Below are 22,886 nucleotides of genomic sequence, written 5' to 3'. Positions count from 1 at the left end.
TAATTAATTTAATATATTTACCTTAAATCAAACATATAAAATTCAAAAAAATGTATTTATCCTTGTTTTATTTTCTAATTATCAACTATTAATAAAATACTAACTTAAAATCTTATCTAATTATATATAATATTCTCATATCAAATTTAAAACCAGATATTAGTTATACAAAAATATTAAGATCATATAGTAAATTGTCAATAAGATTTTAGTTAAATAATTTAAAATAATTAATGTTTCAATTATATTGTTAATTAGCAAATAATTTATTCCAAAACTAATTAATTTTTTTATATTAATTATTAGTAAAATTTAATAACTTTTAAATTAACAATTAATTGGATTGATGAAATTTAACACACACCATGAGTTATTGAGCGGAATAACTTTACCAAGAGTTATTTTGTAAGTTATTTTAAATCAAACATATAAAATTCAAAAAATGTATCTATCCTTGTTTTATTTTTTAATTATCAACCATTAATAAAATACTAACTTAAAATCTTATCTAATTATATCATAATATTTTCATCAAATTTAAATCCAGTTCTTACATTTTCGACAAATATAAATTTTTCTGAAATATTCCATCAATAATATAGCTTTTCCTACAAAAATTTTCTCATCGAAAATATAAATTTTCCGACAGTTTTAATTTTGTTTTATAAGAAATCATCTTCGATTAATATAACATTTTATATATATGATTTAAGAGTAAAAGATTTTCAATTTAACGGTTGAATTTACAAAATTCACATTTAATATAAAGTTATTGAGTGGTGTAACACTTAGTAAAATTTACACCGATGTAATTATAACCCCCCTCATATATATATATATATATATATATATATATATATATATTAAATACGACTTTTACTAAGTATTACACCGCTCAATAACTTTATATTAAATGTGAATTTGGTAAATCCAACTGTTAGATTGAAAGTTCATATCTCTCATAGATTATATATACAAAACTTTATATTAATCCAAGATGATTTGATACTTCAATTTTATAAAACAAAATTGATGTAATATATTCATTTCAAAATACACTAAAATATAAACACTTTGATTACCTTCCAATTGTTGTTCAATTTTAAGAAAATTTGATATATACTTATAAAGTGATATGGACTTTCAATTTAACGGTTGGATTTACAAAATTCACATTTAATATAAAGTTATTGAGCGGCATAATACTTAGTAAAAGTTACACCGGTATAATTATAACCCCCTATATTATATATATATATATATATATATATATATATATATATATATATATATATACAGGGACGGATGCACGTTTGGAATAGTGGGGCACTTGCCCCCACTACTATTTGACATATATATAATTTTTTATCTAAAAAAATAATATATTTAAAAAAAATAAAAAATTATATTCTAATAAAATAAAAATAAAAATTTAGAAAAAATGTTTATTTATTTGATATCTGTCAAATTTTTTTAAAAAATTAATTCTCATGTGATAAAAAAAATTTCTTAATAATGAATTAATTTTTTGAAAAAGTTTAATTATAATATATATATATATATGTATATATATATATATATATATATATATATATGTCTTAATATTCACATATATAATGTAATATATTAAAATAAATAATTTTTTGTTAAAATAAAATTTGTACCATGCATGTTTATCTTTTGTGTTTTTTATATATTGTATATGTTGATTGAAAAAATCAAAATAGTAAAATTGTATATATTGATTAAAAAAATCAAAATAAGAAAAATCAGAAGATTTATGTTCCATTTAGAATTGTTATTATAATATATATTTTAAAATAAATTATCATCTAAAAATATATATTAAATATTAAAAATATATTTATATCATAAATAAATTAAACTGGAGTTTTATAAAATTTAACATATTTATTTTTATATTTTTAATAGTGTTAAAAAGATGGACATTTAAAATAAAATTTATAAAATTTAACATTGTAAATTATTCAATAATATGTAATCTGATAACTCAAAAATTAAGTTATAAAATGATAATTATATTTATTTATATACTCTAACACATCTTACATACAAGATAAATTCATAAGTTTGTTGAAAGATAAATTTATATTCTAGTCACGATTTTGAAATTATATAAAATAAAAAAAAATTGTGTACCTCATGTTAAAGGAAGTATATATAAATTTGTTAATAAAATATAAGTTCATTAAGATAATATACATAATACTTCAAAAAAAAACTTTTAAATTCTAATAAAAAAAATTGTCTTGTAGATTGCGACGGTTTATAGTAAACCATCGCAATGCTGAAAATTTTGTGACAGTTTATGATTAACTGTTGTAATGTTAAAAAAAATTGCGACGGTTTATGATTAATTGTCGCAATGTTAAACAAATTTTGCGACGGTTTACGATAAATCGTCGTAATGTTGAACAATTTTGTGACGGTTTATGATAAATCGTCGCAATGTTAAACAAATTTTGCGACGGTTTACGATAAACCGTCGCAATGTTGAACAATTTTGTGACGGTTTTGAAAAACTGTCGTATGAAGGGTCGCAATATCAAAGCAACGACGGTTTCTAGATAACTGTCGCAATTTGTCCGTCGCAATTTATCATTTTCCTTGTAGTGAGACTCAGAGGTCTAGTACTACTGTCAGGACAGAAGGGTTTGGGTATGAGCCTACCACGACCTTGGCTAGCATCACCAATCCACATATGGAGTTAGCCCACCCATTGTCCTCTAAGTACCATGCACTCTCCAGTACCTAGTCAAAGACTACATCTCTAACTAGATACCTTACTCAAATTGGTCATTCAACCATGACATGGATCGACTACTTCCATGCCGCCTACACAGTACTAAGGGATCCAACTTTAAAACAACTTTCAACTTATCACCTTAGTACTATGTATCTCAACATAGGACATATATCTTTACCATATGTCCCCAACTGTTCAACTTTACAACAATAGGCACCATAACAATTTTACAACATTAAACATCTGGCCTCTTGTAATCGGTATAGCTCGGCTTGGCCCTTATACCGTGGTCGCTTTGTAATCGGTATAGGTCGACCTTGCCCCTATACCGTGGTCGCTTTGTACACGTGTGCCTCGACCTTGCCCACACACGGAATCAACTAAGTCCTAAAGAACAACACAACTTCCCAAGGAGGGTTTTTTCAACAAATTGGGCTCTTAGAGCACCACAACTATCTCAATCCACACAATGGGATGAGCAACTTCGAAAACATCTCCCCTAGTCCTAGTGATCAACAACTCATCATCATAGCTTAATTAGCTTACAACTCAACAGCACAGCTCAACTCAACAACTTAAACAACGTACAACTTTTCAACTCATCATCTCAATCAACTTTCAACTTAAACAACATGGTATATTAGCACAACAACTCATCAACGCTGTTTGACAACACATTTTAACAAAACAACATCTCATTTCAACTTTAAACAGCACAATCAACTCAACAACTTATTAGCTCAACTCATAATTTACAACTCAATTATCATAAAATAATATCTTTTCAACACATGGCACAACATACAACTTTATAGCAACATACAACTCTTTTCTAACAACTTAACAACATAGTCTACTAATAACATCTATATAAATCACACACATCTACACACTTCACATCATGCTTCTCACAACTCACAATATTATCATCATGCACTTCACAACTTTCAATTATATCATCTCATCATATTTCTCAACATAAACATGTCCACACATAAAATATAGCAACTTTATCAACTTAATTTCAACATGCTTCAACAATATCATAGATCAACACACAACTTGTAAACAACTTCACTATACTCAACATGCATCTCTTCATTTCACTTTCTACTCATCATACATCTCAATGTAATTATACAACTCCATATGAGTTCCTAAACTCACATACAACCAAACAACATACAATCTAACTTCCCTTACTTGAAGATTGGCTCAGAATAAGCAAAAACTGAGAAGATGTGGAATTTCCTTTCCGAAGCTCAACCTGGGACTTCAATCCACCCAAAACAAGCTTCCTAGTCTAGAGTCCTTCTCTATAAAACTTCTCTCTAAAAACCTCTCTTTCTCCTCAACTGCACAACCTCTATTTATAGAAGTCTGAAGTGGCCAGAACGACCCGTTTCAAATCCGGAACGGCCCATTCTGGGCTCCTTCATCATGTGTAAAATTCACATGCAGAACGGACCGTTCTGAAACTAGAACGGCCCGTTCTAGAGTTGAATTTAACTCACAATGACCATTTTGGAACTGTCCGTTCCAGTCCAAAATTCATAGGCCTATTTAGTAGTTTGGAATGACCCGTTCTAGTTTGGGAACGACCCGTTCTAGGCTACTAAATCACCAGACCCTTCTAAAATACTTACTACGTTACAACTTTGATGTAAAACATGAGTTATTGAACGAAGTAAATTTAAATAGACACATGAATATATATATATATATATATATATATATATATATATATATATATATATATTAAAAAAACATATCTAACATGAGTGAGATAACAATCAAAATGTCTACAAAGTTTTCTGCAACTCAAAATTTCAAGATTTTCTACGAGTCAAAATGAAACCCAAAACCCCAAATATATACCCAAAAACATATCTAATAGGTTTAAGAACAATGCTAACGCAATTTTAGTCATTTCAGAGCAAAAATAAGCAAATTAACATAACAATTACAAAAAATTTCATAACCAATTGTCAATTCTTAAGATAGAGGGAAAAACTCAAATAATTCATCATATCATACCAATCAATCTCAGAATTTAAATTTAAATAAATCAAGGTTTGGATAATTCAAATTCCCTCACATATAATTACACAATTACTAGCAATTTGAAGTTTAGGACCAACTCATCTATCTTCGACCAGAACTACTTTTATGAGTGCGCACTCATCTATCTTTGACCAGAACTACTTTTATGAGCGAGTATATAATTACACAATTACTAGCAATTTGAAGTTTAGGACCAACTGATCTATCTTCGACCAAAACTACTTTTATGAGTGCGCACTCATCTATCTTCGACCAGAACTACTTTTATGAGCGAGTATATAATTACACAATTACTAGCAATTCGAATTTTAGGACCAACTCATCTATCTTCGACCAGAACTACTTTTATGAGCGCACACACACACGCGCACACACACACGCACACACACACATGCACACACACGCACGCATGCATGCACACACACGTGTATATATATATAAATTACATATATTTCTCTCTTTTTCTTTTTATAAGTGTAAACTAACATGATAATTTTCATCTATTAATTTATAATTTTTTTACTAAATTTTTGGGGGGCCAAAATATTTTTTAAAAATTATTTTGATACATTTATAAGAAAAAATGGGGGAATAGGTATGAATTTCATAATACATTAAATTTTTTTTTTGAATATTGGGCTACAATCACTAAGGCCCAATTAGAAAGGAGATTAAACTAAAGATTTGTGTATTATAAAACAAGGTTCACTTAAAAAGTTCTTGAAAACATATTTATTCTTAGGGTGTTCATGGTTTGGTTCAAATTTGAGATAAAATAAAGATGCATATTCCAAGAGGAAACCAAAATGAAAATAGATTTGATTTTCATAATACATAATGTATTTTTGAAATATTGAACTGTAATCACTAAGGCCCAACTGGAAAGGGATTTCAACTAAAGGTGTGCATTATAAAACAAGGCTCACCACAATGTTTTAGAGGAACACGTTTATTCTTAAGTGTGTTCATAGACCGGTTTGATTCACAATTTGAGATAAATAAAAAAATAAAAAAAGGACACATTTCAAGAGAAAATTAAAATGAGAATACATCTGAGTTTTAGAATATATACATAAGACAGATATTGGGTTACAATCACCAAGGCCCAACTAAAAAGAGGCTTAAACTAAAGACTCATGCATTATAAAACAAGCTCACTATAATGTTTTAGAAAAGATATTTATTTTTAGGGGTGTTTATTTAGAGTTGGAGTAAAATTAAGTCTAAAATAATCAATTTTGATTGATTTACTATTTTTTTCCCAGTAATCTGAACCAAATTAATCCAACTAATATTGGATTACTTCGATTCAAACTAATTGGATTTCCTTAAAAAGTGCATATTTCTATCTTTTAAATAACATATAAAATATGCAATTTTGTTCAAAAATTTAAATATAAACTTATTATCAAAAGGGTGTAAACAAAAGAGTATTCTATGAATTTAAAATAAATATTAATAAAAAAACACAAACCAACATTCATAAAAAATATTAGTTCAAGACTCAAAGTGTCCAACAAAAATCAAATTACCTAACATAAACCAAATTGTTCAACATAAACAAAATTATTCAACTTAAACCAAATTATCCAAAATAAAGCAAATGACCAACATAAAATAAATTGTTCAAAATATCAAATTAAGGTAGTCCAATATTTGAAATTCAGTTAGTCCTTCCAAGTAGTCCAACTTTTGTTTTACACTTTTACAATTTGAAATTACTAATTAATAATAAAAATAAAACATATAAAATAATAAAAATATAATTTAGTATATGTTTAGTTCGGTTCTCAAATTAACGGATTTGCAAAGTGTAAATCTATTATTTGAATAAATGGTAGTCGGATTTCTTTGGTTTGAAACGATATAATAAAAAATTTGAATCTATTTAATTGGTTTGTTTTGAATTCTCAAGATTTATCAAATTATCCAAACAAAAGAACACTCCTATATTTTATTTTAACATATTTAATTATAGAATCACAATTTTAATATCTATAATCATATTTTCAATATATCATTTATTAAATAATTATATAAAATAATTTTCATAGCACATAATAAAATATAACCTAAATCTAAATATAATTTTTGTCCCATAATTTATTGTTTTTCACTTTAGTTTTTGTAAACTTTTTGTCATTGTTGTTTAATCTCTAACATTTTATAACATTTCAAAAATAGTACTTATCTTAAATTTCCACTAAAAACTAAAAAATATTTCACATGGAAAACGGAATATATATTATATTCATTATATCCGACTTCACCATTGTCTTTTTAGACAAAATTTCAAAATCCACTTTTCCATATTTAAATCCTCGCGATTACATTTCCCCTTTTTCATCCAAATTCGACGTTACAAATCCTAAACCTCACAATCTTAATCCTAAATTCCTAATCCCCTCAATGGAGAGTAGCTTCTCACAGTCTGTGATCTTGACAACAGCATCAAATCCATCCATAATGACCACCACCTTTATGAGATCTTTATCGGCCACCACTTCACCATGGAAAAGTTTGACCTCACACTCAACTACTCTCCCATCACGCAAAAGGTCATGCGTGTCAAAGCGTCAACCACTTCACTAGTGTCAGCACTAATGTTACCTCCTTCAAGGCCAAGAAGAATTACGTCGGTTGGCTTAAGATATCAAGATTGTTGTTACCTATCACAATTGTCATCGCAATGACAAGCGGGACACCTCATTTGAGAAATGAGATTGGTGGTTAAGTTCCACCACTAAAGATAGTCAGGACATGATATTCCATGACCTAGATACAATGTGCATGAAGAGTTTGATGAAGTGACAACAATAAAGTGCATTTTGAAATTTTATCTAAAAAATTTAAAATCAATTTACCTATATAATAATGGTGAAGTGAAATAATAAATATAATATATATTTCATTTGTCACGTATATTTTTTTAATGAAAGTTGATAGTAGATGTTATTTTTTGAAACATTATGAAAAGTTAGAAATGAAACAACAAAATTGTTTATAGAGACTAAAAATAAAAAAGTGATAAATTACAAAGACAAAAATTATATTTAAACTTATAATATAATATAATATTTATTGAAATGTGTAATCGTACAAAATTTAATTCTTAAATTTGCAATTGTGTAAATGCTATTTTTTTTTGTCGTTGATAGTGGTCCAATCTAACTCGAAAAACATTACTTCCAATAAAAGATGTGTCATCACAGTCAACAAAATAAATATACATGCATTTAACTTAGTTTTGTTTTTTAAAAAAAGCAAACACTTGTTCAATTTTTTTGAAAATAATTTTTGTTAAAAAAATAATTATTTTTCAAAACTTGAGTTAAAATATACATAAACCAACCTTTCTCAATTAATGAAGTGATTGACTAACTCTCAACATCACACATGGTTATATACCATAGTTGGTAAGCATGTTTCAATTTAAAGGAAAATAGTATCTAACATAAAAGGAAATTAGATATAGGTACTCTTGTTATGCACATATTAAGTTAATAATCTGTATAATATAATTCTTTTTTGCCACTACGGTTATCATATAAATTAAATAGTTATCATATAAGTTAAAGTATTTATATTATATATGTATAAAAAATTATGGTTAAAGTAATAATATAATTTCTTAATCTTTACCAAAAAATAATATTATAATTTAAAAGTTAATTTTATTTCATCAATATAAATTAATCTCATTACTTTTTATTAAACAACAGTTGTGTATTTTTAAAAAAATTAATACAATTAATTCAATACTTATTTTGTTTTATTTCTACTTTATGTAATTTTATCACAATTGTCCTATTTTTATGAAAATATCAAGATCACAATGAAACATAATAATTAATACGCTTCTAGCGACATAACTTAAATCACAATAAAATTAAAAAATAAAATATATTATTAAAAGATAAATAGAAAAAAAATGAAAAAGTGAAATGACAAATGGGCTTTGAGAATTGAGATGGATGTAGCTAACATATTTCTAGTGATGGTTGATGTGTATCGCTATTTATGTTTTCATCGTAATCAATTCAAAAGAATATGAAGAAAATGTGTAAATAACCAATATATGAAAAATATTTATGTTCATTATAGTTATAGCCTAATTTTTTTATTCTTCTATGGATATATAGAATTATGAGTCAATTTCAAAAAAGGTTCTATCTACAACTATTTAAATCATTTCAAACATAACTTATCTCAAATTCAAAGCATTCAACCTTTCTCAAGAAATGTTTACTTGCTAAAAAAAAAATTCTCTTGTCTATGAATTGGATTTCATAGCATGAAAACTTATTAGAAAAAAATACATAAAACTAATGTCATATATTCACAAACATAAAAGAATTGGAGAATAAAAAAAGAAAGAAAAAATTGATTTAAGCTCTTACTCACCTTCCAAGTCATTCGAAGAAAATAAAAGAAAATGACTAGAGAAAATGTAATAAACTTTTTCTTTTAAATAATAAATCTTTTAGGAGTTGTTAATAAGGTCATTTGATTCATATCTTATTGTTCATTTATCATACATCAATGTTTACAACTACAATAACATTAAAAAATGGAATGACTAGTTTAATTAGCAATGAAATCTCTTTAAGCCTCCCCACATTTTGTATTTTAATACAATTAAATCACAATTTATGGGAGTTGAAAAGATTAATAGAAACGGACAATAAAATCTCAGTAAAACATGTTTTGGGTTCAATTTTTTTTAATATTACAAAAATATTTATATAAACTATATTTTTATTAATTTTATTAATAATTTTAATGCTTTATATAAATGTTTATTAATATAAATAATATCCATTTTCTTCCTTTTTATTTTGATGTATTTAGAGGGAGTTTTGATAAAATATTAATTTATTAAAAAAATATTATTTTCGTGCATTGAAGAAAAATATATTTGTTTTGATATGTTTCTTTGTTTTAATTATTAAAATATTTTTATCCATAAAATTCTTTTTATTTTGATATATTTGTTTTTTATATTTATTTTCAGTAACAATTTATTCTATACTATTATGAAAATCTAATAATGATTATTAATTATGAAAATATCTTTATCCAAAAGTTTATTTTAAATAAATACTAAATATACATTTTATTCCTTTTATTTTGATATATTTGCTTACATATATTGGAGGGAATAAATATTTAACGCATATTCATCGCAGAAAACTTTTATATAGAGAAAATGTAGTAGTTATTACATTGATATTATACTTTTTTTTACTAAATCAATTAATTTCTATATTAGTTTATTTTATTTATGTAATGATAACATTTATATATAAAAGTTTTGGAGGAAAAGGAATTATCATAGAATTTCTTCATTTTATATTATTAATAGATAAGCTAACAATAAAGCGACTTATATAAATAATATTTTCATTATTTTGTTCATTTTAAAATTATATGTATTAATAATTTTTTCATTTTTATTTTCATTTGAAGGTAGATAGTAATATGAACTCATCAAAGTTTAAAGTTCAACAATAATAAAATTTTATATTCTTTACTATTTTTTCTCTTTAGATAATCCATCTTTAAAGTTTGTTTTCTCTAAAAAAATTACCTTAACTTTACCAAGTAGTAGGTTGTAAAAAACAAAAACAAAACACTACTAAGTAGTGTTTGTTTATGTTAATTTTTATAATTACTAAGTAAATATCTCAATTCATTCAAATAGAGGATAATGTAATTTTTCTGACTAGCAAATGAATAAGTTAAACAATTGAGGTGAATGAAATATGTGTTGCGGTTTAACAAGTTAATAGCAAACTAGATTTGTGATGAAAAAAAATTAAAGAAACTCAACTACTAAAAATATTTGTACGCAAAAAACAATGTTTCCAAAAAAAAATATAGAATATATTTATTTATTTTCATTCTTTTTAAAAAAATGGAGAAAAAAAGTCAGGGCATCGCCAGGCAGATATACTAAGTTAATATAATGGTTTAAGTAAGTTTCTAATCCCTTAAATTTTAAAATTATTTTTTAGTCTTATAATTTTAAAAATCATCTTTTTTAATTTTTATAATTTTAAAAATTTTATTTTAATTTTTATACTCAAATTTTATTAAAAAATTTATCAAATACTATCGTATTAAATTTACATATAGCGTTTCTGTTAATAAAAAATTATATTAAATCTAGTTAATGCTATATGACTGTTTCAGTCTGTCATTTTTAAATATCTTATTACTGATATGTGAGACTAAAATAAGATATTTTAAAATTATAAAGACTAAAAATAATTTTAAATTTGAAAGGTAAAAATAAATTTATCCCTAAATTTAAAACACAAACATATTTAACCCTAATATAATTATATATTAGTATTATTTGTGTAATCTGGCACTTCAAAAATAAAAAATGATGGTTCAAGGAACTGGGCTGACCAGGCTATTTGTGGGCTGTTGGGGCAGCAGCCTGTTATCCCTCCACTGTTGGAAGCCTGAGGTTATCGCTGCTCTGTCAAGCCAGCCTCACGCTGTGCCCTCAAGTCTAGGGACCAAGAGGCCAATGCCTTCGCACAAGCTCCGTGGCCCAACTCCCAACTTGGAGCGGGCAGGCCAGCAAGTTGCTGCAACAGCCCAACCTAGCAAAGCCCAGTAGCCGTTCCATCACTCTGATGCCCCCACATGGGTTACAAGCTGGCGCAACTCAACTCGGCATACTGTGGCTCAGTCACGGACTTTATAAAGGCTTCTCTATTTTATATTCTAGCCAATGTGGGACTTTCATAGCTGAAACATATTGCATTAACATTCTCAGTCGATACTCCCAACATCGGTTTTCAATCAAAGTATTGAATTAGTGTACCAACTTTCTGCAATGTTCACACTTGGGTCTTCTTTTGCCATGTCTCTTTGACTTGTTGAAAGATCTAGCACGAAACGTTGTTCCCATATCTGATCTTACTTCCTTACCTCTTTCAGCCATCATGTGTAACTCTTCACGCAACATGATTAAAAACTTGTCTAAGTGTTGGCATGGAGTCTACATTCAAAATGGTTCCTTGACATAATGATCATTATCCAATTCACTAAGGAAAAGATGGGCATGGTTATCTTTTTCTCTTTTGGCCAATTCTTTAGACGCTTCGCAAGTGCATTCAAGTAGTTGTTGTAGCTTGCTAAGCACATCTAATAAACTTTTGAATTTGGTATAATAATCAGTCACCATCATGTTGGGCTCTTGTTGCATCAAACATAACATGTGCCATAATTGGTGTATTCTTGATGTATTGGTTTGGGCAAAATATTCTTCTAGATCAAGCCATATATCTCTTGCTATTGTTGCATGAGATATGCTACTATGCAATGCAGGTTCAATCGAGTTTATGATTCAGGCAATGATCATTGAATCAACTTTCTCCCAATCAATGAACTTTAGAGATGAAAGATATGACTTCTTGATTGATTCATTAATGAAATCTACTCCATTTTTTTTTATTCTTCACGTCCTGGGTTACGTCCTGGATCGTTAGATAAGAATCCGAAGATGAAAAGAGAAACGGAGAAATAGAGGGAACTTGTATCACATGTTTAAAATCAGAGAAAATACCACATGAATATTCTACCATAGTAGGTATTCAAGAATCAGTACATGAAATTCTGCATGTAATGTTTTTATGGAATGAGCCTAATTGCGATAATTGTCTCTTATGAGTGCCACAACTACCAATGAAATTCCAAGATTATTTGAAGCTCCAAGTTGATAGGTTAATGATTATGTGACAGATTGTATCTTCTCATGACTTATCTTCACTATCGTCAACATTAAGCTTTGATGCCAAAATAAAAATATATGGAATAAACTTATTGTTTTATTTTTGAAACTTCATTGAAGAGAAGAGACTTGGGTATATATAACCGAGTTACAAATTATTTAATAACAACTTATGGATAAATATAAAAGCTGAAAGACAAGAATTATAAATTACAAGCTACATATAACAAACTTAATATTAATCTAAATTTGAAATATTATAGTTTGACATTTATCAATTAAGAAATTAACATAATTTTATTTGTTGACAACTAACATATTATAAAGAATTAATAACTTCCAATTTCATTACTTCATTATTATTATTAACATATTAATTTTAAAGATTAAAGATTAAAGGTCATTATATTTATTTTTGTAAAAGACTAGAGCAATAAAAAATGAGTTTGATAATTGTTTGGTAATTTTAAAAAAAATTAATTCAATGGCAAATATTCAATAAAGCAACGATGGATTAGAATGCGAGTATATGCTTCCCATCAAATTAAAAAGAATAAAAATATCAATATTATGATAATTTTAGGTTTTCAAACATATTTTTTAATAGAAACAATTGTGTATATATAAACTCATGTTCATTATCTGATTTAAATGGTGTAGGACTTTGCTTATATCCCAACAAAAACTAATTTCATGACAAAAATCATTAGACAACTAATGCGATGATATCCTAATATTTGTAGTACTGAGCAAATCATTAACTTTTATATAATCTGGATGGAATACACGCTTCACAATACTGTATTATGAAATATAACATTGGAAGCAATTACTATAACATGGTCGCAACTATTCACACGACAATGTGAAACATTTGGAACCATAGAGAGACTATAGGTAATTTACACATCCTGAATATTGATCCCACTTCCACACAAGTTGTACTCAATCATTCTACCGAAATGAAGCAAGAGATGTTTGTTCTGGGTAGCTCCAGTATCTGTTATGCAACCAAATAGAATCAGCCACCACTGCATATCCATCTTGATTACGATTCCAACTAAAGTGGGCATGAGTTCTATTCTTTATATCAAGAATCCCATGACCAAAACTGGCTTCACGGTATGCTGAATAGCTTGGCTGGGGTTCTGTCATACTGCAGCATTGAACAAAATTAATAATAATAATGAAGTCATATAGATCAATTTATTGTTAGGTAATATACGTACGCAGTGGCCAGTCCTTCTAAATTTCCTCCATCACCAATTGTTATGTAAACTGGGGCAGATTGGTCATTGATGGGGTTGCATAGCCCATTTACAATATTATATGCAACATTTGATACACGTTCCTGCAACAAAGACGCATGGGGTTATCGAGGTTTCGTTCCTTTCCTCAAAATTCTAAAACACAGAAGCAACTTTGATCCATAATTGTCTAAGCAGTCAGCGTATTAATGCACAGAGATCCTGTAGATGCAAATTGCAAACACACGTCCTTGGGATGTAACAATAGATAATGCAAAGACATTTATGAGAAATTGAGAACTCACAGATCTTTCATAAGCATGAACATGACCAGCAAAGACAACATCGACTTTATATTCCACAAACCATTTCTCGTACATTACTCGAACGGTCTCCCCTTCCATATAGTGATTCACATAACTATTATATATTGGACTATGCATGAGGACTATCAACCACGGTGTCTCTGTCCTGTTCACCTTTGGTAGTTCCTTTTCAAGCCATTTGTACTGAGGAGTGTATTTACCTTGTAAAGAAAATGAAAATTTGTATCTTCACAATCAACATAAATAGTAATACTGTGTATCATATGCATGCATGAGAGTTCCTGTGATGCATAATTGGCAATATTTTCGTGCATAGCACAAACCAAAACAGCTAATTCAAGTGTATTGACAGTACTTGGTTGGTAAATTGGGTTAGATGAGGTAAGGACTAGATAGTAGACCATGGGTTAAATACTTAATTGCCTCCTTGGATTTGTTTATCCAGTCTTAGATATATTCTTAAATTCTAAATACCAAATTATGAATTTTTGCTATTAATTATTATTTGCAGTCATTTAAGAAAGAAAAAAAATCCCTCAATTTAATATTACTTCATTAGATATTTAAAAGCTACCAGAAAGTTTTGAAAGCAAAAAAATATTACCTAAAGCTGAGTAAGAAGACATAACAATGATGTATGCTGAAGCTCTCTTGATAGAGTACCACAATGGAGATGTGCTATCTGATGCTTTGTACGGTACATGATAACGAGAAGTATAAGGCTTGAATGGCTTGGTTTCACCCTGCAGCAACATTCTATACTTTTAAATCAAACTACTAAGGCCAATAAAAAGAAAATAAAAAATCAACCACAAACTAACGGAAAGTCCAACTTAAACAATAGACACAACTTAGTAGAGTAGTGAGGTTGTATTTAACACATACAAGTTGTGGAGCAAAATCAATTTCATGATTTCCTGCAGTCCAAATCCAAGGCTGATAAGCTGCAATTCTCTCAGTGAATCTTCCCCATGTATCCCACCTTATGTTATCATGAAATGGATAATCATCCGCATAAGAGAGATCTCCCACATACAATACTGTTTGCCCTTTCGCCGGACTATGTTCGTAATGGGTAAGCGTTGTGTTGGAATTGTATGTTTGGCCTAGATCCCCTGCTTCATAATGGTATTATTTAGAATGCAACTCCAATTTCACAACAGTTTTAAGGGCCAATTTACTTTTACTTGGAAATCATATTTTGTTCCTCGTTATCTTATTTTCAAAGATTTGAGTAAGAAAAAGTGAAAACAATATTTAGAATTTCCTATAGAAATCTTTAAAAACAGGTCAATTAGTCATACACATATAATCAAATTAACAAATTTGACAGGCAGAAAATTAAGTTAATTAAGCATAGCCGGATATAGTAGAGGAGGAAGAGTTAATCACCAATGAGACCAAATGTATAGGCAACATCGGGGCCAACAGGGGGAGGAGTTTTGAACCAGAATTGTCGAGTGGTATTCCCTATTCCAACCTCATAGTAATATTTGGTGTCAAACTGTGTATATATTTACAATGAGAACAGGTAAGGTAAGTGTTAAAAAATCAAATGGGTGTTAAATTAAAGAAAGTGCGAGCAATGACACACCTACCTACCTACCTCCAAATTGTGAATAGTACAGTGATGAATGTAACCAGAGGTGTAATTGAAGTATTTGTAGGAAAGGAAAAAGCCATGAGCTTGCCATTTGAATTCACTATTTTCCGGCCAGTAAAGGACGGTGCTTGAACCGGGTTCATCTTGGGTGATCCAAGAGATGATGACACCCTTCCCCACGTGATCCCCTTGTGTTATATGCACCTTTTCAAATCCAAATCCTCAACAGGAATCAGCATAAGAAAGACAGACACTTATGTTATAATTAATCGTTGCGTTACCTGTTGGGGAGCGTTGTAACCAGGAGGCACACGGAACACATCACTATCTATTGGCATATCCAACGACAAATAATCATTTCTCACAAAAGTACTAGTCTTTCCACTCATACACACACGTATCTCTGCCCAAGCAACAAGCAGAAGAACACTAACAACGCTGCTTCTATGGCAATTCAATCCCATCCTTCTCTGTTGATTCGTGTCCCAATGGCAGATACAGTTCCTATGCAGAAGAGAGTGAAGGAATATTCACCCGGGTGGTTCGAATATGCTTGTGTTGTGCCAATTATAAAAACATGCGCGCTGGAAGAATACAGAACACTAGAACAGAGGACCCAACTGGGAGAAGCTAATTAATTAGGCTTAGCTAACAACACCTTAGTGCAACGTGCAAACCAACCGTCCGTCAAATATGCATCAACACCTTCAGGTTACTGACATGGTAACAAAATATCTTACTGCATTCGCTTCAACTCGTGTGAATTTTCAAACTCCACTTTACACATACCTAGTAAAAATATTATTTAAGTAATGCATCACATTTCTCTCATTTCTTCTCGACAAATTCTTCAAGGAAGAATTTTTCTCACTCTTCAATGTGTAGCTTTTCACTTTAAGACATGAATGATCTGTTTATTATACAAATGTATTTTGATTCAAATTTATTAGACAATTATATTACTATAGAAAAAGATTTTACTATTCAGGCAATTTTGGTTCATGTATAACATAATATTTTTAGTTTTCAAAAATAATATGATTATGAGCTTTTTTTTGATAAATTTAGAAGGGTTTTTATAGCTGTTAAAAAAATACTTTTTTTTTAATTGAAAATTTTTTTAAAACTTTTTTAAAGTTGTATCCAAATATATTTTATATAGTATTGCTGAGTCACGTGTCTTCACTTGGATAATTAGTCATCATATTTCTGCCCATCAAAGGTGACAAGGAATGAAACTTTTCCCATGTTTCAAAACTTGGACCATTCATGGTAGGAACCCTAATGGAACCATTAACAAATCTATGCTTGTTCTTCAAAGCTAAATTCTTCTCATTTGTTTCGCCCACACACGCTAGTTATCCACCGTGAGAGGAGGTTGAACAGTGATTGCTATAGGATTTTCGGATAGATGAAATAGTAAACTAAGAACTATTTGGATTAAGAGATGGATCTTGCATCGTATTTGTATTTAGAACCACAAGAAAGTCAATTTCATGTCATGTTTGAGCAACAATACTATTGATACCGTCTAAGCAAAAGAAGATATCTGAACAAAAGAGAACATAGCTTGAAGAAGAATTAAAGAAACGAATGAATTGATTCTTCTAACTGTAAAATGTGATTACGATGTTATTCATACTACTGCTCATACATGTGCCAATTGCCTACCTATCTGCCAACAGCTGATAACTACTCATCTTCACCCTCCAATTATTTCTGTTCTGGTTGTCTCCAGTGTCTATTATGCAACCAAATAGAATCAGCCACTACTGCATATCCATCTTGATTACGATTCCAACTAAAATGAGCATGAGTTCTATTCTTTATATCAAGAATTCCATGCCCAAAACTGGCTTCACGGTATGCTGAATAGCTTGGCTGGGGCTCTGTCATACTGCAGCATTGAGGGAAAATATACTGAAATGTCAACTGATGCAGTTTATTTTAAAAATGATGAAAGTTTAAGCAAAATTAATAACATCAATTACAAAAATAGTAAAGTTGTATAAGAGCTTGTTTATGTACAAACTAGAAATGTTTTTTAGAGTTTTTTTTAATAAAAATAAAGAGTATTTTTCGATTAAAAACGCTTCTAAATTTGTACCACAACAAACTCTAAATGAATTTATCGCTAGCTAATAAACGTACGCAGTAGCCAGTCCTTCTACATTTCCTCCATCTCCAATCGTTATGTAAACTGGGGCAGATTGATCATTGATGGGTCTGTACTGCCCATTTAAAGTGTTGTATGCAAGATTCGATACACGTTCCTGCAACAAAAAAGCTTGGGGTTATATGAAAACCATTGTACCATTCAACTTCATTTAGAATTTTCAGTAGCTAATATCTCAAACCTAAATTAGAGCGGAAATCATGGTGTAATATAAAGAATAAAAGAAACCACTTTTAGTGCACAGAGATTCTGTAGATGCAATGCATAGATGTACTTGGTCAATGTAATGAAATGGGAAATTGAGAACTCACAAATCGTTCATAAGCATGGACATGACCAGCAAAGACAACATCGACTTTATACTCAACCAACCATTTCTCGTACATTACTCGGACGGTCTCCCCTTCCATATAGTGATTCACGTAACTATTATATATTGGGCTATGCATGAGGACTATCAGCCATGGTGTCTCTGTCCTATTCACCTTGGGCAGTTCCTTTTGAAGCCATCTGTACTGAGGAGTGTATTTACCTTGAAAACAAAATAAAAATCTGTATCTTCACAAATCAACATAAATATGTATGCATGCATGACAGTTTCTTTGATAGTCAATTGTGCATAATTGGCATATTTTAGTACACAGCACAAACCAAAATCGCTAATCACGTGTATTGCTAGTAATTATTATTTGTAGTCATTTAAGAAACAAAAATCTGTCACTTCAAAATTCCTTTATAAAGGTGTATAAACAACTTCCCACTTTTCAAGCTCTCTGGAGAAGAGATGCATCATTCAAATTGATCAAAAATTTAGTAAAAGCCGTTATTCAAAACTGCATTTATCTGAGAAATATGGCACATTAGAATATTAGATATTTAAAAGGTACGAGCAAGTTTTGAAAACAAAAAATATTACCAAAAGCTGAGTAAGAAGACATAACAATGATGTATGCTGAAGCTCTTTTGATAGAGTACCACAATGGAGATGTACTATTTGATACTTCGTATGGTACATGATAGCGAGAAGTATAAGGCTTGAATGGTCTGTTTTCCCCCTGCAGTAAAACACTAGTTTTAACTCAAACTACAAAAGTTCTTTGCATAAACACCAAATGAAAAAAAAAAAAAAAAAAAACCAAACACAAAACTAAAGAGAGTGTGCATAATATCTTAAAAAAACAACCCTTCCAAGAAAACAAAGCAATTCAAATAACAGGCATAATTGTAACAAGTAACAGAAAGTCCAACTTTAACACAACTTTGTGGAGTACTAAGGTAGTATTTAACACATACAAGTTGTGGAGCAAAATCAATTTCATGGTTTCCTGCAGTCCAAATCCAAGGCTGATAAGCAGCAATTCTCTCGGTGAATCTTCCCCATGTATCCCACTTAGTGTTGTCATGAAATGGATAATCATCTGCATAAGAGAGATCCCCCACATACAATACTGTCTTCCCTTCCGCCGGATTTTTTTCATAATGGGTAAGCGTCGTGTCGGAATTGTATGTTTGGCCTAGATCCCCTGCTCCATAATGGTATGGTTCAGAATGCAACTCCAATTTGACTAAAGAATTAACTATTAAGGGCCTATTTATTTTTACTTTGAAATCCGATTTTTTTTCTTGTTGTGTAAGTTTTAGTCACTAATATACATAGATAAAAGTTAAGTTTTTTTCCCTCATTATTAACACTAGCAGAGAAAACTTCTGGCAATCTAAAACAACCACAAAAAATTTATGTGGCGATAAACTGTCAGAAAAGAGTACACTATTTCAGAATCTAAAACTTACAGTTGTTAACTTTTTATATAGAGACTAAAAATGGAAACACTATAAAGAATAAGTAAATAATTTAACCTTTTAATTTTATATTTTATTTTCAAAGATTTGTGTTAGAGAAAAGGTGATTTTTTTTATAAAAAATTTCCTATTCTAGCCTTTAAAAGCAGGCGACATTTCAAGACCAATTTTAGACATGCATATATAATACAAATACCAGATGAGGAAATGGTAATCACCAATGACACCAAATGTATAGGGGACATCGGGGCCAACAGGGGGAGGAGTTTCGAACCAGAATTGTCGAGTGTTATTCCCTATTCCAACCTCATAGTAATATTTGGTGTCAAACTGTGTATATATTTGCAATGAGAACAGGTAAGGTAAGTGTTAAAAAATCAAGTGGGTGTTAAATTAAAGAAAGTGAGAGCAATGACAAGTGCGTTACGCACTTACCTACCTCCAAATTGTGAATGGTGCAGTGATGAATGTAACCAGAGGTGTAATTGAAGTATTTGTAGGAAAGGACAAAGCCATGTGCTTGCCTTTGGAATTCACCATTTTCCGCCCAGTAAAGAACAGTGCTTGAGCCGGGTTCATCTGGGGTGATCCAAGAAATGATGACACCCTTCCCCACGTGATCTCCTTGTGTTATATGCACCTTTCCAAATCCACATCCTCAATAGAAATCAGCATAACAGAGACAGACACTTACACTTACGTTTGTAATTAATCTGGGATGAAACAATGAGTTGCGTTACCTGTTGGGGAGCATTGTAACCAGGAGGCACACGGAAAACATTGTTATCTTTAGGCATATCTACCGATAAATAATCGTTTCTGACAAAAGTAGCAGTCTTTCTAATCGCGAAGAAAAACATCTCTCCAGTGATAACAAGTGAAACCCATGCAATAAGTAGAAAAAGAATCACAACACCTATATGCAAATTCGATCTCATCTCTTCTCTGTTACATAGTCATGATCATATGCACTTGTTAGCTCAAGAGACTCAAGATTACAGAACAGAGGACCCCACTGGAACAAGCAAAATACCGGCAAACATGAGGTCAAACCTTAATGACTGTTAAAACGTATCAAACACTACAAGAATAAATATACTTAATTTCTTGAAATATAAAACATTTATTTGTCGGAAAGCAAGAAGATACTGTAAAAAACAAATAAAAAATTATTCATGATGAAAATAAACCTAAAAAAACAACTAAAGATTTTGTTTATCTTTACATGTATTATTATTATTATTGGCTAAAGTTATAAACTTTAAAATTATGAATTAAATTCATTAAATAAAAAGAATTTTAAAAGTAAATATTAATTAATAATAAAAATATATTAAAGAGGGTGTCGTATTATTTTTTTTTAGTTAAACATATCTTTATTACTTTATTCTCATATTAATTAATTACATGCTAATAAAATATCTTATTTCATTCGCTTAAAGTTATATAAAAATTGATAGTATTTACAGAGTCTTTGATTATTTAAATTTATTGTTGTAATTAAAATTTTTATTATAAAAATTAAATAGTTACAAAGGTTTTTTTTTACACTCAAATAGTGACAAAAATTGAAATTATATATATATATATAAGGAGTTATAAATTTTAATTTGAGTATAATTATTATATATATAAATTACAGTATTAATAATAATTAAATGATACTAGCTAACAATAACGCACACAATTGAAGTGATGTACCAAAAGTGGTTACTGCAACTTTTATAACATTAGTATTCTTTAATTAAAGATGAGTTTAATATCTACTCTAAGAATGAAATTAACTAAAAGTATTGTTAACTATGGAGTCATATATATCACTAAAAAAAACTGCGGTCATGTACGGTATAAAGTATAAACTCTCCTTTCATTGCTTGTCAACGAAAACGCTGAAAAAAAAAACTATAGTTGATCATAGATTTATTTATCTATATAATTGTAATAAAAAATAATATATTATATTTTTAACAATATAATTAAACAAATAAAATTATAATATGAAGAATTAAATTATTAATATTTTTATTATACTTAAATATTTTACATTTTTTATTTATATGAATAAAAAAAATTGAAAATAAAAATTCTAGTAATTACATCTAATTTTTCTCTTCATATTTATAATTGACTATTTAAAATACTTTAAATGAAATATAAAGAATATTTAAAAAAATTATAAAATTATCTTTCTTCTTTCTTTCATTACAATATGTACGTGAAAGTATATGGTATGTATGAGTTATTTTTTATTTAATTTTTTATTTTTATTTTAAATTCCAACATTTAATAATAATAATAATAATAATAATAATAATAGATTAAATTATTTTTTTATCATACAAATTAAAAGAAAACTCACACATTTATTTTTAAATATAATTGTTGACTTATTTAAAATTAAAGTTATTGGTTTATTAAATGTTGTTAATGTAAAATAAATTTTTAAATAGATTAATATGTCATTCTAAACTTTTAAATAATCACAAAGGTATAGAGTGTCTTGTTTACACCAATAATAATAATTTAAAATTTTGTACTTATATATATATATATATATATATATATATATATATATATATATATATCTTTCTTTTCAAATTGGAGAGAATCAATTTTAATGTGAGTCTCAAAAGTCTTTTTCTTTCTCCCTCGATCATTTTCATGTGTTTCCTAAGAAAGAAAGTATTTTGAAAAATGTGTATTCATTCCTTCTTTTTCCCTTCCTCTCATTTTAAACATGGTGTAAAGAACATAGTGTGTGTTCAAGAAAAAAGTTTGATAGAAGGTAATCCATGTTCAAATTAAAACAAGTACTTTGTTACTTCTCCATTTCATACATCGGAACATATAAACTTCGGTTTGAAAGTTTTTAAACGGTAAAATAAACATGCTAATATCCCCTCTTTTCCACAATAATTATAATTTTATCATTTTAAAAATATCTTAAAATAAATTATATTCTTACTTTTTAATATAATATTAATTTTTTGAATTTATTCTTTCTTAAATTATTTAATTATCACAATTAAAAATAATATATTTATTAAGAGAATAACTTACTTTTATAAAATTATATTAAAAAATGATATATTTATTGTCGTTATTAATTTTTATATAAAAATGTTAAATTGGAGTGATTGAAAGGAGATGAAG

At 28.6% G+C, this 22,886-nt stretch overlaps 2 protein-coding genes across 2 annotated transcripts; both read right to left on the bottom strand.

The window, feature by feature from the left end:
• Positions 1–13,327: 13,327 nt before the first annotated feature.
• On the bottom strand, positions 13,328–16,364 carry LOC109802104 (purple acid phosphatase 2). The gene is made up of 8 exons (XM_020363318.3): positions 16,039–16,364; positions 15,761–15,961; positions 15,547–15,658; positions 15,040–15,269; positions 14,759–14,897; positions 14,134–14,354; positions 13,811–13,932; positions 13,328–13,737 (listed from the first exon to the last, which is right to left on the bottom strand). Exons 1-8 carry the CDS (start codon positions 16,219–16,221, stop codon positions 13,536–13,538), a joined length of 1,410 nt encoding a protein of 469 aa, XP_020218907.1. The 5' UTR covers positions 16,222–16,364; the 3' UTR covers positions 13,328–13,535.
• A 156-nt stretch (positions 16,365–16,520) lies between these two features.
• LOC109802542 (purple acid phosphatase 2-like) lies at positions 16,521–21,993 on the bottom strand. Its single transcript, XM_029272099.2, has 8 exons — positions 20,474–21,993; positions 20,173–20,373; positions 19,952–20,063; positions 19,227–19,456; positions 18,850–18,988; positions 18,245–18,465; positions 17,909–18,030; positions 16,521–17,654 (listed from the first exon to the last, which is right to left on the bottom strand). The coding sequence occupies exons 1-8, from the start codon at positions 20,669–20,671 to the stop codon at positions 17,471–17,473; spliced, it is 1,407 nt and encodes a 468-aa protein (XP_029127932.2). The 5' UTR covers positions 20,672–21,993; the 3' UTR covers positions 16,521–17,470.
• Positions 21,994–22,886: the final 893 nt, after the last annotated feature.

The sequence above is a fragment of the Cajanus cajan genome, chromosome 4 (genome assembly GCF_000230855.2).
Source record: "Cajanus cajan strain Asha chromosome 4, NIPB_CcT2T_4, whole genome shotgun sequence".
Taxonomy (NCBI): domain Eukaryota; kingdom Viridiplantae; phylum Streptophyta; class Magnoliopsida; order Fabales; family Fabaceae; genus Cajanus; species Cajanus cajan.
Note: the sequence above shows the minus strand (reverse complement) of the source record. Positions and strands in the feature narration are given on the sequence as shown.

Coding starts and splice junctions, on each gene's coding strand:
- LOC109802542 (XM_029272099.2), bottom strand. CDS start 20,671: ATGAGATCGAATTTGCATATAGGTGTTGTGATTCTTTTTCTACTTATT. Junction 20,374..20,473: donor GTTACAATGCTCCCCAACAG/GTAACGCAACTC, acceptor GGATTTGGAAAG/GTGCATATAACACAAGGAGA. Junction 18,031..18,244: donor TCCATGCTTATGAACGATTT/GTGAGTTCTCAA, acceptor TTTTTGTTGCAG/GAACGTGTATCGAATCTTGC.
- LOC109802104 (XM_020363318.3), bottom strand. CDS start 16,221: ATGGGATTGAATTGCCATAGAAGCAGCGTTGTTAGTGTTCTTCTGCTT. Junction 15,962..16,038: donor GTTACAACGCTCCCCAACAG/GTAACGCAACGA, acceptor GGATTTGAAAAG/GTGCATATAACACAAGGGGA. Junction 15,270..15,546: donor CTATACATTTGGTCTCATTG/GTGATTAACTCT, acceptor ATTATGAAGCAG/GGGATCTAGGCCAAACATAC.